A 16,328-nucleotide genomic window follows, 5' to 3' on the forward strand; every position below is an offset into this window, starting at 1 on the left:
TTTAATAAATAAACCCAGGTCGGTTGCTGTGGCAATATGCTGGAAAGCAGAAAAACCAGGAAGTGGGTGGGGGAAGACAGAGAGAACAATGAGAGATGTTTGGAGAAAAGCAGAAATAGGAAATGTTGCTTAGATTCCTATAGCTTTCCTATTCCCTAGGTAAACTAAACATCCTAAATTCCTTCCATTGATTGAACAGACCCTCTTTTTGGCCAAAGGGACTCCAGAAAGACCTTAAAACTGAGTTCCCAGACATGATGGTACGGGAGGTCAGACATGCCTCGTTATATCCCCTCTCCTTTGCAGTTTAAATGCAACAACTGATCAGCATTAATGTTAAAACACAGACCAGGGGGAGTAAGGCTCTTTCCTTTCTGTCTGGCAGCAGCCATCAGGTAAGCCAAAATGGATGCATACAAGTACATCCAGGAGCAATGGAGGAAGAAGCAGTCTGATGTCATGCGCTTTCTTCTGAGGGTCCGCTGCTGGCAGTACTGCCAGCTATCTGCTGTCCACGGGGCTCCCTGCCCCACCTGGCCTGATAAAGCACGCCAGCTGGGCTACAAGGCCAAGCAAGGTTACATTATATATAGGATTCATGTTCACCATGGTGGCCGAAAATGCCTAGTTCCTAAGGGTGCAACTTATGGCAAGCCTGTCCATCATGGTGTTAACCAGCTGAAGTTTGCTCGAAGCCTTCAGTCCATTGCAGAGGAGCGAGTTGGACACAACTGTGGGGCTCTAAGAGTCCTGAATTCTTACTGGGTTGGTGAAGATTCCACATACAGATTTTTTGAGGTTGTCCTCATTGATCCATTCTATGAAGTTATCAGAAGAAATCCTGACACCCAGTCGATCACCAAACCAGTCCACAAGCAGAGGGAGATGTGTGGGCTGACATCTGCAGCCAAAGGAGCTGTGGCCTTGGAAAGTGCCATAAGTTCCACCACACTATTGATGGTTCTTGCTGGGCAGCTTGGAGAAGGCGTGATACTCTCCAGCTCCACCGTTACCACTAATATAAGTAAAGTTTGGGCCAGGCGCGGTGGCTTACGCCTGTAATCCCAGCACTTTGGGAGGCCGAGGCGGGCGGATCACAAGGTCAGGAGATCGAGACCATCCTGGCTAACACGTTGAAACCTCGTCTCTACTAAAAATACAGAAAATTAGCCGGGCGTGGTGGCGGGCGCCTGTAGTCCCAGCTACTCGGGAAGCTGAGGCAGGAGAATGACGTGAACCCGGGAGGCGGAGCTTGCAGTGAGCCGAGACTGCGCCACTGCACTCCAGCCTGGGTGACAGAGCGAGACTCCGTCTCAAAAAAAAAAAAAAAGTTTGTAAAATTCGTACCTAATAAACAATTTAGGACAGTCATGTCTGCTTACAGGTGTTATTTGTCTGTTAAAACTAGTCTGCAGATTGTTTCATGAATGCTTTGTCAAATTATGAAAATTAAAGTGCAATAATGTTTGAAGACAATAAGGGATGGTGTATCTTGTTTCTAATAAGATGAACTTTTTTTGTCTTTGCTTTATCTTATTAGGGAGTTATATATCTTATTAGGGAGTTAGTGTTTAAAACATACTGTGTGGTATAATAGGCTTAAGATAAATTCTTTAAAAGAGAAAGAGAGAAAAAAACACACACATACACAGACCGGAAGACTGACAGAACAGACTCTTTGTGGCGATGATACAAATTGTCAACAGGACCTATGGCCATCCCAGGCAAGAAACCCAGCTAAGCCAGTGAAACTGAGGGCCAACCTGATGAGGCCTGCCAAATGCAACTTCTCTCACTTGTTTTTAGTCACCCGCTTTTAGTGGATTAAAAAACCCACATAGCTAAAGTCACAGAGCTAAACAATATATATCTAAGCTCCCACTAGCTTCCTTATGGATAACATCTCTGACATCTGGGTTGCTTGATAAAGGTTTCTTGTTTTTCAGGAAGTTGGGGTCAGTTCTTGTACAGTTTAAACCACCAACCTCTCAACTGGGCCTGCATGAAAGCCCGATGGGTGTCCTTCTGACATTAGAGGGCCAAAACCTCCACACTCAGATCATGCTAAGGATGTCATTTTGTGACCATGTATCCTATGAAGAGCCATGAAGCTTGACTACCTCGCGCAGATAACCCATTGCCAAACTTTTCCTTACCTTCAACCGCCTTTCCCCACACCTCAGACCACCCTGCTCCTCTATCCCATAAATATCCCTAAAACCCATCTTTGGGGAGGCAGATTTGAGATCTGTTCTCCCGTCTCCTCGGCTGGCTGCCTGGTGAATAAACCTTTTCTCTGCTACAAAACTCATCATCTCAGTGACTGGCGTGCGGCACACGGCAGCATGGGCCCCATACGGTATCACTAGACTCCAAAGCCCAACATCCGAGCTTCTTAAGCACCCAGCCTCTACCTTGATTACACAACACCTGATTACACAACGCTGATTACACAGCACACCTGCGGAGCTTTGAGAGCTACAAGCCTCCTTTCCTCCCCGCAAAGTCCAGCTGGGCCCAAGTAGAGGATGCTGCAAAAGCCCCCACGATTCAGCTGCGAACCTAGGGATGGGACCCGCTGCTCATGCCGTCCTTCTAGGTTAGAGAGCCCTAAACTGGGCTGTGTATCAGAATAGTCCGCGTGCTGAGAATAATATAGATTCCTGGGCCTCGGCCCAGGTTTACAGAGGCGGGATGCTCAAGGATGCCCAGCCAGGCTCGGGACTTGCTCTTCGCAAGTCCTGTCGCGCGCTCGCTGCCCCGCCGGTTCAGGCGGTGAGGCCAACGCGCTCCGCCAGGGGGAACCTGGGCGCTGCGACACTGCGAGTCGTTTCCGGGCGCGGGCTGAGTGGGAGGAGCGGGGCGGGGCGTGGCGTGACCCGGAAGTCGACGAGGGGTTCCGCCCCCCCGCGCATGGGGAGGTAGGCTCGGACCGACCCGCGGAGCTGGTGCTGCAGTCCTTCGCGCCCTCCTCGCCCTCCCCACCGACATCATGCTCCAGTTCCTGGTGAGTGGAGCTGCCGAAGAGCGGGGCCCGCTGCCTGGGGCGTGCCTCGGACCCCATTTCCCCCTTGAGGATTGCCGACCCCGCCGACCCGGCCTGGGCGTGGGTCCAGCGGTCCCTTAGTCCCCCGCGCCTGGTCGTCGCCTCGCAGGGCGGCCGTTTTCTTCCTGCCTCCCCAGAAAATCCCTTTGCCAATATTTTTCTGCAGCCATCCAAGTCCCTAAAACTTTGAGGTGTCAGAGAGTGTGCGTTTCCAGAGCTACATATTGTGTGCCGCTTCCCGCGCTCATTGTGTAATCTTTGTATTAAAGCTTGTGTGGTCCTTGATGACTTTTCGTAGTCCGCCCCCCTTTCTTTCTGCGCTCCTGTTCCATTACATGGTCGCCGGCCGGTCCTGCTGTGGAGCCCTGCTAGTTGGCTTTTCTGAGGAGGTAGGAAGGCCAGGAATAAACCGTAAATTAGCCACCTCACGAAGTCCGAGAGGCTAAGTCCTCATCAGACCTTTCAGAGTTGGAGGAATGAGTCAGACACTGGTATACAAGTAATTTTTCCCAAAATGTGTAAGCATGAGTAAGCAGACTATTTCTCCTGGCTCCTTATTTGAGTTAAAAACGAGTTTTCTGGCAAAACTCGGTATATTTCAAAAATTGCTCGGTGAAGGTTCCAGGAGTTGCTCATCAAATTTTCAAGTGAAAGTTTTTCTGCCAAGCTATTGTGCATTCAAAACTTGATGCTTTCAACCTCTAATTTTTTTTATTTTTTATTTTTTTTGAGACGGAGTCTCGCTGTGTCGTCAGGCTGGAGTGCAGTGGCGCAATCTGGGCCCACTGGAACCTCCGCCTCCCGGGTTCAACCGATTCTCCCTCCTCGGCCTCCGGAGTAGCTGGGATTACAGGCGCGCACCAGGATGCTCAGCTAATTTTTGTATTTTTAGTAGAGACGGGTTTCACCAAGTTGGCCAGGCTGGTCTCGAACTCCTGACCTCAAGTGATCAACCCACCTCAGCCTACGAAAGTGCTGGGATTACAGGCGTGAGCCACCGCTCCCGGCTCAAATGCTGTATCTTTTTTTGTTGTTTGTTTTAACGGAGTCCCGCTCTGTCGCCAGGCTGGAGTGCAGTAGTGCGATCTCGGCTCACTGCAGCCTCCGCTTCCTGGGTTTAAGCGATTCTCCTGCCTCAGCCTCCCGAGTAGCTGGCGCGCGCCAGCAGGCCCAGTTAATTTTTGTATTTTTAGTAGAGACTGGGTTTCACCCTGTTGGCCGGGATGGTCTCGATCTCCTGACCTCGGGATCTGCCTGCCTCAGCCTCCCAAAGTGCCGGGATTACAGGCGTGAGACTCTGCGCCCGGCCCCAAATGCTGTATCTTTATCAAAGAGATTAAAACACAAAATGCACCCCTTTTGTCCTTTTGAAAGATGGTAATGGATTCTTAAATCCAATTAGTCAAAAGAGTGTCCTTAATCTGCCCAGCTAAGACAGGGCTGCTCCTTTGCCTCTAGGAGTTTCTGTAGTGTCCTAACTAGATGTTAGTTTAGGAGTTCAGAATAATGACAGTCATTTTCTTGTAGTAAACACTAGATTAAAAGCGGTATCACTTAGCTCCAGAGTATAGAATGATGTAATTGAGCTGCTTACTATATCTGTTGCTCATTGATAAACTGAGAGGACATGATTCAATTACAGTTAACTTTCTAAGTGGTTTTGCAGAATGAGTCTATTTGGTTTTGCAATAAACTTTTACTGTGTGTTAATTTTTTTTTTTTTTTTTTTGAGACAAGGTTTCTCTTTGTCACCTAGGCTAGAGTCCAGTGGCACAATCATGGCTCAGTGCAGTCTTTAACTCCTGGCCTCAAGCAGTCTTCCCACCTCAGCCTCTTTAGTAGTAGCTAGGACTACAGGCCCGCACTACCACCCGTGACTAATTTTTAAATTTTTTTTTTGTAGAGACAGGTCTTGCCTAGGCCTCCCATAGTGTTGGGATTACAGGCATGAGCCACCACTGTGCCTGGTCAGATTCTGATTTGAGAATTCAGAATTCTCAGTATTTAAGGAGAGATGCTAAAGCTGTCAATTATATTCCTAGCTCAGAAGTAACTGAACACTGATGTTCTCTCACCCTCTGGTCTTCCACCTCATTGCTTTTTTTTTTTAAATAAGTGGATAGCATTACTTTTCACATGGATTCCACCTCTGTCAAATGAGCCACTGACTCTAAAGTTGAGCAAGTATTTCTCTTTGTGTGCAGTCATTTCATCTATAAAAAAATGACCATGATGTTCTAGTGTTTAAGAGATTAAACTTCAGAGTCAGACTTCTCAGTTTGAACCCTGCCTCCCATCATTTTCAAGCTGTGGTAGCGTGGGTGGGCTATTGAAATTTTCTCTGCTCCCATTTCCACATCTGAAAATGCAAACCCACCTCACAGTTTTGTTGTGAGGATTAAAAATGAGTTAACACATTAAAGAACTTAAAAACAGGAGCACTCAACAAGGATTCAGATAGTGTTCAGTTTTTCTTTTGCAGGGTTCATTTGAACCCTGATTGAGTTTCTTCTCAAGTGGGGATTAGCTTCTCTCAGAAGGGTAGGTGATAGGAAAGGTTTAGAAGTGATGAAACAGTCACAAGTTAAGCAGTGCGTTGTCATTACACATTTTGGAACCGTCTAAGATGTTTCTTCTACAGTTGTGATTTGTGGACAGTTTGAAAACCACTGCACTTGCTTGTGTTGGTGATAACTTCCTTCCATTATTCATATTCCTCCTCAGATTAAAATATTCTCCCTTTGTCTCTATCTTGAAGAGACCTTGTTCCTGTGATTTTCCCCTTTTCTTTTACTGCAGTTTTTCCCCTTTATTATTACTATTTTTAATAGTGGAGATAGGGTCTCACTATATTGCCCAGGCTGGTCTTGAACTCCCGGGCTGAAGCAATCCTCCCACCTCAGTCTCTCAAAGTGTTGGATTATGGGCTTGAGCCACTGCTCCTAGACTTTTTTTTTTTTTTTTAAATGCAGTGCTTCAGAAATTTGTGTGTCGTCTGCGCAGGGGCCATTCTGATCTCTGTATCATTCCAGTTTTAGTGTATGTGCTGCCAAAGTGAGCACCCCCCTTTCTTTTACTGCAGTAAAAGACACCTCTTTGCAGATAGTTACCAACACTACCTGAGGGAAGCTACTGCTTCCTTAATCGTAAGGTTTAGCTAGAGTTATTTTAAGGATGCTTTTGGCGGGAAGCTAACATGATGGCACTGCTGGGGGCTTTGTGCACACTGCCTATGATGCTGTTATCGTGTTATTGTAATCTGTTGCTTTTTTTTTTTTTGAGACAGAATCTCACTCTGTCACCCAGGCTGGAGTGCACTGGTGCCATCTTGGCTCACTGCACCCTCCGCCTCCTGGGTTCAAGCGATTCTCCTGCCTCAGCCTCCGGGTTCAAGCGATTCTCCTGCCTCAGCCTCCGAAGTAGCTGGGATTACAGGCCTATGCCACCACACCTGGCTAATTTTATATTTTTTAGTAGAGATGGGGTTTCACCATGTTGGCCAGCCTGGTCTCAAACTCCTGACCTCAAGTGATTTACCCACCTCGGTCTCCCAAAGTGCTGGGATTACAGGCGTGAGCCCCTGCACCCGGCCGGTTTCCCCTTTATCCTTTTTGCCTTCCTAAATACTCTTCAAGGCCCCACTTTGATCTTTTTCCATGAGGCCCTCCTGATGACTTATGCTCCTGAAACCTTTACACTATTATGTCTTTGTTTTGCTTTGTTTTTGAGACAGAGTCTCACTCTGTCACCCAGGCTGGAATGCTGTGGTGCAATCTCGGCTCACTGCAACCTCTGCCTCCTTGGTTCGAGCGATTCTCGTGCTTTACCTTCCCAAGTAGCTGGGATTACAGACGTGTGCCACCATCCCTGGCTAATTTTTGTATTTTTAGTAGAAACAGCCATGTTGGCCAGGCTGGTCTCAAACTCCTGGCCTCATGTGATCTGCCCGCCTCTGCCTCCCAAAGTGCTGGGATTACAGGTGTGAGCCACTGTGCCTGGCCTTACACTATTACACTATTATGATCCATTTCCTCATTTATTTAGGTCTCATGTCTTTTCAGTAACTTCTGAATAATTATCTTGCACCTTGTTTGTTATGTTTATTTCTATTTTGTTAATTATTTCACCAGTTGATGGACATTCAAGATGTTTCCACTTTTGGCTATGATGAGTAATCCTGCTAGGAATATTTGTATACAGGCTTTTGTGTGGATATGTATTTCAGTTCTGTTGAGTATATACCCTAAAGTGGGATTGCTGCATCATGTGGTATCTTTATGCTCAACTTTTTGAGGAACTTTTGGACTGTTTTCCAGAGTAGCTGCACCGTTTTACATTCTCACTAGTAATGTATGACGGCTTCAATTTCTCCACATCCTCGCCAACATTTCGTGTAGCTCTTATTGTTTTTGTTAAAGTAATTCTAGTGGGTGTGATGTAGTTCCTCATTATGGTTTTGCTTTGCATTTCCTCAGTGACTAATGTTGAGCATCTTTTCATGTGCTTGTTGACTGTTTGTAGCTTTGGAGAAATCCTTTCACATCATTTGTCCATTTTTATTTTTGTTTTAATTTATTTATTTATTTTTGAGACGGAGTCTCGCTTTGTCGCCCAGGCTGGAGTGCAGTGGTGCAGTCTCGGCTCACTGCAACCTCTGCTTCCTGGGTTCAAGTGATTTCTCCTGCTTCAGCCTCCCGAGTAGCTGGGACTACAGGCGTCCACCACCATGCCTGGCTAATTTTTGTATTTTTAGTAGAGGCGGGGTTTCACCAAGTTGGCCAGGCTGGTATTGAACTCCTGACCTCAGGTGATCCCCCAACCTTGGCCTCCCAAACTGTGGGATTACAGGTGTGAACCACTGCGCCTGGCCAATTTGCCCATTTTTAAATTGAGTTTTTTTGTGTCACTCAGTTGTAAGAATTATTTATATATTCTGGATACACATCCCTTATCAGATATATATTTGAAAATATTTTATCTCATTCTGTGTGTTGTCTTTTGAGTTTCTTGATGGTGTTCTCTGAAACACAGATATTTTTAATTTTGATGAGGTCCAATTTTTTTTTTTGGTTACTTGTACTTTTGGTGTCATATCTAAGAAAACTATTTGCCCAGCCCCACTCATGTGAAACACAGATATTTTTAATTTTGATGAAGTCCAATTTTTTTTTTTGGTTACTTGTACTTTTGGTGTCATATCTAAGAAAACTATTTGCCCAGCCCCACTCATGAAGGTTTACGCCTATGATTTCTTCGAAGAGTTTTATAGTTTTAGCTCTTATATTTAGGTCTTTAATCCATTTTGAGTTAATTTTTGTATATAGTGTGAGATAGGAGTCCACCTTTATTCTTTGCATGTGGATATCCCATTGTCCCAGCACCATTTCTTCAAAAGATTATTCCCAGCACCATTTTTTGGAAAGACTATTCTTTCTATATTGAGTTCCTTGGCACTCTTGTTGAAAATCACTTGACCATAAGCCTTTATGGTGTATTCCTGGGCTCTCCACTCTATTCCATTGATCTTTATTGATCAATAGAAACAATTCAGTCTTCTTTCCTTGCCACCACAGTAATCGGCTTTTCTCTAATGGGTACTTGGTTTTCTTAAAAAAAAAATTACATTTTTAAATTCCTACATCTTTTCATCATCTAGTAGTCCTTGTTTCCTCAGCCTTTTCTGAGTATAGGTACCGGGAGAGTGCTTCTCAGGCAGTGCTTTCATCATGTTGCTGAGGGCAGAGTAGTCAGTGGCTCCCTACCATGATTGCATGTGAAGGAAACTCCCCTGCCTCTGATGCCCAGGCTGGAGTGCAGTGGCATGATCTCAGCTCACTGTAACCTCTACTTCCTGGGCTCAAGTGATCCTCCCACCTCAGCCTCCAGAGTAGCTGGGACTACAGATGTATGCCACCACATCTGGCTAATTTTGCATTTTGTTGGTAGAGATGTAGTTTCACCATGATGCCCAGGCTGGTCTCAAACTCTTGGGCTCAGGCCATCCTCTCACCTTGTCTTCCCAAAGTACTGGGATTACAAGCATAGCCATTGTACCTGGCTGCCCTACCTGCTTGTTGAAGCCCAACATCTAGACCTTTCCAGCTTTCCATACTTAATTCTCTCCATTCTTTAACTCAAATTCTCTTTTCCAGTCAGGCCTGTTTCTTTTATGCCAGTCATCACATGTCCATTCCCATCTCGTGCCTTGATTTTCCACATTCAGTTTTCTTCGCATTTCCTTTACCAGTTGTATTAGTCCGTTTTCACACTGCTGATAAAGACATACCCGAGACTGGGTAATTTACACGGGAAAAAGGGTTTAATGGACTTACAGTTCCACATGGCTGGGGAGGCCTCAATCATGGCAGAAAGCAAGGAGGAGCAAGTAATGTCTTACATGGATGGCAGCAGACAGAGAGCTTGTGCAGGGGAACTCCTCTTTATAAAACCATCAGATCTCATGAGACGTATTCACTATCACGAGAACAGCATGGGAAAGACCTGCCCTCATGATTCAGTTACCTCCCACTTGGTCCCTCCCACAACATGTGGGAATTCAAGATGAGATTTGGGTGGGAACACAGCCAAACCATATCACCAGTTTAAATGTGAACACTTAGCATATTTAGAGCCTTTAATATCAACCTGAGGTATATATTTTTCAAGTATGATTTCTTAAAAGAATCACTTCTGTGTCATTCATTTTGCCACTTAATGCATGGCCTAGTTCTGATGTTTGGAGCATCTGTTAACATTGAAAATCCTGTGCAGGGTCCTGCCTTCTGTTGTTATATAACTATTTTACCTAGCATTTCTTCCTATTCATCATATAAGTTCTCTAAGGGCAGAGATCATTTTTAATCCTTTCATGGGGCTAAATATGAGGTTGATTTTTAGTATAAGGTCTGCAGTCCCTTAATCAAAATCTTTAGGGGCCGTATGTATTTGGGAAATCAGATTTCTTTCAGATTTTAGAAAAGTAATAAGCTGCATCATGTACCTCGGTACTTAACACCCCCAGCAGCATCTGGGATAGCACTTTGTAATCTAAATGTATTAAAATTTTTGGTGTGAGACATATTCTCCAGCGAGGAGGTCTAAGGCAGGATCCTATATTTAAAGATTTCTATTTCTATAGCAAAAAATGATTATTCACACTAAAGTGTGATAATGACTATAAATAGGCTCCTATTAGTTCAGGTCAGATATGCTTTTGCTACCAAATGAGTTATGATAAAATGTAGTTTGGATTGAGTTGGGTTTCAGAATTGTGGATAATGGATTGTGGAGCTTCACTGATTCTTAGTGTACTCTCTATTTATAGAGCTGACAATGCGATTCTTCTGTTGTGTACTGCTCTGTGCCAGTCTAGACTTCTCTTTTGGGGCTCTTAGCTCCAGTATCTTCTTCCCATCTATTTTTCCTGTACACTACTTTCCTCATCTCAGTCCTCTGTTCTCAAACTTCCAGTGTTTTACCATTAATTGTCCCCAATGTTTCTGTGAAAAGAAGCTACTTTTTCATACCCCTAAAGTCTCAAAATTATTGCAGAGAGGGTGTGATAGTAATGCACTTAGTGTTGAGCTTGGGAAGAAAGCATTGCATTCCTTATGCCACAGTCTTCTCTACAGGGAATACTAAGGGGTGACCATGTGATATGGGGGAAGCAGGGCATTGTGATGGCATTCAGCTGACAGAACTACTGATGAGGTTTCCAGGTCTTGGCCTGGAAGAAGTTAGGCATTCTTGGCCTGCAAGGAGGTTTCAGACTCATCCAAGACCTCCTATAATCTGACTCCAGTCTAACCTCTCAGACTGAGTCACTGTTCTTCAGATTTAGGTTTTACTTTTTTGTCTAAACTTGCCTATTGACCATCCTGTGAACGACATACTGTATATGCTTTTCTGGCTTCATGCATTTTTCCCAACATTTCTCTTAGTGATATTTTTCTTGTGTATTTAATCTTATGATACTCCTTTGGTAGATCCGGTAGTATTCTGAAACTGGAATTGATATGACTTGTTTAGAGGCTCATGGTTTTTGTTTTGTGTTGTGTTTTAAAATAATCATGAGTTTTTCATGTGCCCTGATACCTGGCAAAGTTGCCAAAATGAAGCCACATTAGACATGCCACATTTATTTAGAGACACATTTGGTAAGAACTAGGAATCTTAGCATGTTGGAGCTGGACATTACATTGTGAGTATAATGTTTTATAAATCAGGAAGCTCAAATCAGCAAAGCTCCAGAGAGGTTAAGTGTCTTGCTTTAGGCACACCGCTTGATAGTGGTGGAACCAGAACTCGATTATTTTTTTTGAAAGTTTTTAAATCCCATGTTTTTTCTTTTTGGTGTTGGAGCTAATACTTTCATTTGATTTGTTTTCTCTTCTTTTAAGCAAATTTAATACTCCTTCTGGATTTGGAAAACCATTTCCTACCTGGTTTCAACCCATAGGAGAAAAAAATCATTCTCCTTCAAGGTGCAACATTGGTAAAAGTAGGATTTTGCAGGCCATATCTGATTAATCAAATGATCAGAACGGTCTATGATTAGAGATTAGATAGACTCTTCTATGATTTTTATTGCTAACAACAAACCAATTTAAATTATACTTTTGGTGTTTCAAGCTTAGTAAGTTTAAGGTGTATTAAGGACCCAGCTGCATTCTGTTCCCCTGTGTGCATCTCCAACTTGAAGAGAAGGTTCAGTCATGCCATGTGATTGATGGTGTTAAGTGCCACATTTTATTTTTTTAAACCTCTCTGCTGTGTATTGATTGAATAAAAGCAACAATGATTAAAGAAAATGATGAAAAAAATTGATGCTAGTTTGAATTTATAAAATGAGAAATTAAGCTCCAGATGGAGCCTCTTAGTTACCAGAGGAAAACAGGGAATTATTATCATTAAAACTCAAAGCTGAGGAGCCTTGGCCCTTTTGGATATATCTAAATTTTCATGAACCAGTTTTTGTTTAGGAAAATAGTCACCAAATGAGATAAATATTTAAAGTTTTCTAAAAATTGCACCCGTCTCTTGTCACTGTGTTTCCCACCGGCCTTAAATGTCCTGCCTGTTAGACTGTACCTGTGGCAGAGTGCTAAGCCGTATGTGCTCTCAGTGGTGTGTCAGAGTTTTCTCTTCTTTTCTGTCATCACATATTTTAGTTTTTGAGTGTGAAGCTAATGTAGATTGTCCTGTCCTCCTTGTTGTGAATGTCCTTGGAGAAGTCCCTTCCCATCCTGGGCCTCAAGTTCCTCTTTTGAACTATGAAGAGATTGTAAACTGTGAAGAGTCCCTTCATTCTCTGAGATCCTATGATTTGACTGAATATTTATTTATTTATTTTGAGACAGAGTCTTGCTCTGTCTCCCAGGCTGGAGTGCAGTGGCACAATCTCAGCTCACTGTAACCTCTGCCTCCCGGTTTCAAGTGATTCTCCTGCCTCAGCCTCCCAAATAGCTGGGATTACAGATGTGAGCCACCACGCCTGGCTAATTTTTTAATTTTTAGTAGAGACGAGGTTTCACCATGTTGGCCAGGCTGGTCTCAAACTCCTGACCTCAAGTGATCTACCACTTTGGCCTCCCAAAGTGCTGGGATATAGGCGTGAGCCTCTGTGCCCGGCCTTGACTGAATACTTTAAAAACTGAATAATTTTTATTTGATTTAAAAAGGAATAACAATATCCATAACCAAAAAAAGACAAAAAAATTGCAGCATGCAACAAGAAAAATCTGAACTTTGGCTTGAGTTTCCAGAACTTGTAGTCAAGTATTTATGTGGGTTGTGAGGGGATAAGAGAATTTAGGGTAGCTTTATACAGTGTTACCATTTATTCTTTTTTGTTGTTTTATTTTTTTCTTTGGTTGGTGTCACCATTTATTCTTTTGTATGCTGTTTAGCCTCTGGAGAGGGCATCTCTGTGTTTATAGAAGAAAAATGTGACTCTCATGTTGTACACAGCCCTAGACTGGACATCAAGGTCTTCTAACTGTCCTAAGCTTCTTAGGAAGATATTGTCTATGTATTTTAGTTTGGAATCAGACTGGCACAGGACTCGGCATGCACTATAACTCTTACTGTTCTATTTTTTCAGCTTGGATTTACACTGGGCAACGTGGTTGGAATGTATCTGGCTCAGAACTATGATGTAAGTGGCCATATCCATGACTTCTTTGATTCCATGTAACTGTTTTAGAGTGACTTTTCTTTGTTTGAGGTAAGGTGTGACTTCCAGCATAAATGTAGTCCATATGGCTGAGGCAAAACTCCTGAATATTGTAGAATGGTTTGCCATTGTTTGAAAAAGTAATCCAACTCATGAAACAGCTGTCCTCCATGTCACCACAAGAGGGCAAAATCCCTTCAGTTTAGCTGGGCTCATGATCATCCTCAGCTGTGGCTTGTTAGCCGAGAGTAATATTAAGTTGGGCTCTTAAAATTCTTTGGGAAATCATGTGATAAGTGAGAATTTAAAAATTAATTGGATAATATTTTCAGCCCCACTATCCAGTAGTAGAGATGACTTAGAATTTTGGAGATGCATCTGGGTAGGGGGACTGAAAAATATAGATCTGTATTCCATCTCCAAAATTCTAAGTGTAGCACATTTGGGGACAGAGTTTTGTGAAGTTGTATTAACCTCACTTTATAGGTGGTGATGTTGAAAACCAGGTGGTGCAGCAGCCTATGAATGGGGATTCTGGACAGGAGTTTGAAAAAGACAAGCAAGGGAAACATGATACTAACTTGATTTGTTATAAAGCTTTTCATATGACAAAGGGAATTCCTTTGTCAACCTTCGTTTGAGTCATACAGTTTCCTAGGCAAAGGCTACATTATGTCACATTTATTGTTTATATGTACAACCTTTACTTGGCACCAGATCGAGCGGAAGTGGGTATACAAAAGTAGAAGTGGGTTTCAGAGAAGGAGCATACTTATCTGACAACTTCTGATATCTTTCACATGCAGTTACAAGGCTAAGAAATACCACTATTGGCCGGGTGCAGTGGCTCACGCCTGTAATCCTAGCACTTTGGGAGGCCGAGGTGGGCAGATTGCTCGAGCTCAGGAGTTCGAGACCAGCCTGGGCAGTGTGACGAAAGCCCATCTTTACAAAAAATACAAAAATTAGCCAGGGGTGGTGGCATGTCCGTGGTCCCAACTAATTGCGGGACTGTGGCGGGAAGGATCACTTGAGCTCTGGAGGTCAAGGCTGCAGTGAGCTGTGTTTGCACCATTGCCCTCCAGCCTGAGTGACAGAGTGAAACCCTATCTTAAAAAAGAAAGCAAAAAGAAATAACCACTATTTAGCAGATCTCTTTTGGAGGAAGATAAAAGCTTGTAAAACCATTTCTCTTTGGAGGAAGAGAAGTACAAGAATATTGATTAGGTAGATGCAAAATTATAATAATCTTTTTTCTCTTCAAAGATACCAAACCTGGCTAAAAAACTTGAAGAAATTAAAAAGGACTTGGATGCCAAGAAGAAACCCCCTAGTGCATGAGACTGCCTCCAGCACTGCCCTCAGGATACACTGATTCTACTGCTCTTGAGGGCCTCGTTTACTATCTGAACCAAAAGCTTTTGTTTTCATCTCCAGCCTCAGCACTTCTCTTCTTTGCTAGACCCTGTGTTTTTTGCTTTAAAGCAAGCAAAATGGGGCCCCAATTTGAGAACTACCCGACATTTCCAACATACTCACCTCTTCCCATAATCCCTTTCCAACTGCATGGGAGGTTCTAAGACTGGAATTATGGTGCTAGATTAGTAAACATGACTTTTAATGAGTAGTGTCTTCTTTATTGTTTGCGATTTTTACTACCTTTTTTCAAAAGAAAAATTGATGAGTTTTGTATAGCTGGTCAGATACAAATAATAGTGACTTCACAGTTTAGTAATTATAATGGGTACTTGTTAAACATTTGGTACTAAATTATGTTGCTGCAAAGTAATTAAAATTAATATCTAGAGCTAGTTTCTGGTGAATTATTCATTTATTTTGTACTGTTGTTAGGCAGCTCTGTAGTTGCTAATTTAACCAATAAGTCAATTTGCTATTCATGAAGAAACGATTCTGAGAATCCTGTCAGGAATTGGGGAATGAAAAAATACACAAAATAATGGTCTTTGTCCCAGTAGAGTTCATAGTCTATTTAGTGTGCATGTTTTTCCTTAATGATGTATTTGATCTGACTTTTTTCCTTCTCAAAAGAATCATACTTGGGATTACAGGTACATTTGATGTTATATGATGGATAAGTGAAAAGTTTTTAAAGGAGATTTTATACCTTTTCACATTAAGAAAGGTATTTATATTATTACTTTGTAGTGATTGTCTTAAGAAAAAATATAGCCCAAATGTATAGTAAAATCAGCAGCTCAAGAAGAATTTCTGCTTCTCTTTGTAGTTGATGCTTTGTTTTTTCCTGCAGTCAGAAATTCCTTGTATTTGTCAAATGTATAATCAGCTTGTATTATTTTTAAATTAAAAAAAATTTGAATAATTAACTTTTGCCATGGGACAAGATACAAAAGTAATTTCATATAAAGGGCCTCTCCCACCCCTGTTCTCTGGCTCCTGGCTCCTGTTTGACAAGTTACTGTTACCACTTCGCCTTATACTTTTGAGAAAGAGTCTGTGCCTAAACAAACACGTGTAACACAAATAGTAACTGTACATGGAGGTCTAGCCCTCACCTTTTTTTTTTTCTTTTTTTCTTTTTTAATGGAGATCATTCTATATCAGCATGTAAGTAGCAAGGAACCTCATTCTTTTTTTGGCTGCCTAAAATTTTTTTGAATAGATATAACATAATTGATTTAATCTGCTACTGGTGAATGCTTAGGTTGTTCTTTTGCTATTACAGTGATAACTTCAATCCTAATGTTATTAAGCATATCGATTCAGGGTATAGCTATAAGATGAAGTCCTAAAAGTATAATTTAGACTAAATACAAATACCCATTTCACTAGCTGTTTTGTTTCAGAGGACTTGTTGAGCAGCTTCACTAATAATGCCATTTTTGAAGACATGGCAGGTTCAGAATCAATAAACTGGAAGAATTGTTCAGATCATCTTTTTTCAGACAGTGATGACATTGATTCTGTATATGATAAAGTGATTCTGCTTCTCTTTGACAACTTGCATCTCTCCTACATGGAAGTAAGTTTTATTCCTGTCAATGTTGTCTTTGTGTGTGACAGATTAGGATTAAATTATGGTTTGACTTTTCCTAGCAGCGTGATCATAGGCAAGTGGCTTATTACTTT

General features: G+C 42.4%; 1 protein-coding gene, 1 non-coding gene and 1 pseudogene across 2 annotated transcripts; 2 read left to right on the plus strand and 1 right to left on the minus strand.

The window, feature by feature from the left end:
* Positions 1–323: 323 nt before the first annotated feature.
* LOC134810574 (large ribosomal subunit protein eL15-like) lies at positions 324–1,103 on the plus strand (annotated as a pseudogene).
* A 1,768-nt stretch (positions 1,104–2,871) lies between these two features.
* Positions 2,872–14,844, plus strand: STMP1 (short transmembrane mitochondrial protein 1). Its single transcript, XM_003951155.6, has 3 exons — positions 2,872–3,007; positions 13,149–13,202; positions 14,487–14,844. The coding sequence occupies exons 1-3, from the start codon at positions 2,993–2,995 to the stop codon at positions 14,559–14,561; spliced, it is 144 nt and encodes a 47-aa protein (XP_003951204.1). The 5' UTR covers positions 2,872–2,992; the 3' UTR covers positions 14,562–14,844.
* LOC112209870 (U6 spliceosomal RNA) lies at positions 6,007–6,108 on the minus strand. The gene has a single exon (XR_002944866.1). It is a non-coding gene; the product is annotated as a U6 spliceosomal RNA (small nuclear RNA).
* Positions 14,845–16,328: the final 1,484 nt, after the last annotated feature.

This window comes from Pan troglodytes, chromosome 6 (genome assembly GCF_028858775.2).
Source record: "Pan troglodytes isolate AG18354 chromosome 6, NHGRI_mPanTro3-v2.0_pri, whole genome shotgun sequence".
Lineage (NCBI taxonomy): Eukaryota > Metazoa > Chordata > Mammalia > Primates > Hominidae > Pan > Pan troglodytes.

Excerpts from the sequence above, each read along its gene's own strand:
- STMP1 (XM_003951155.6), top strand. Across the intron at positions 13,203-14,486 it reads ATCTGGCTCAGAACTATGAT|ATACCAAACCTGGCTAAAAA; the intron begins GTAAGTGGCCAT and ends TTCTCTTCAAAG.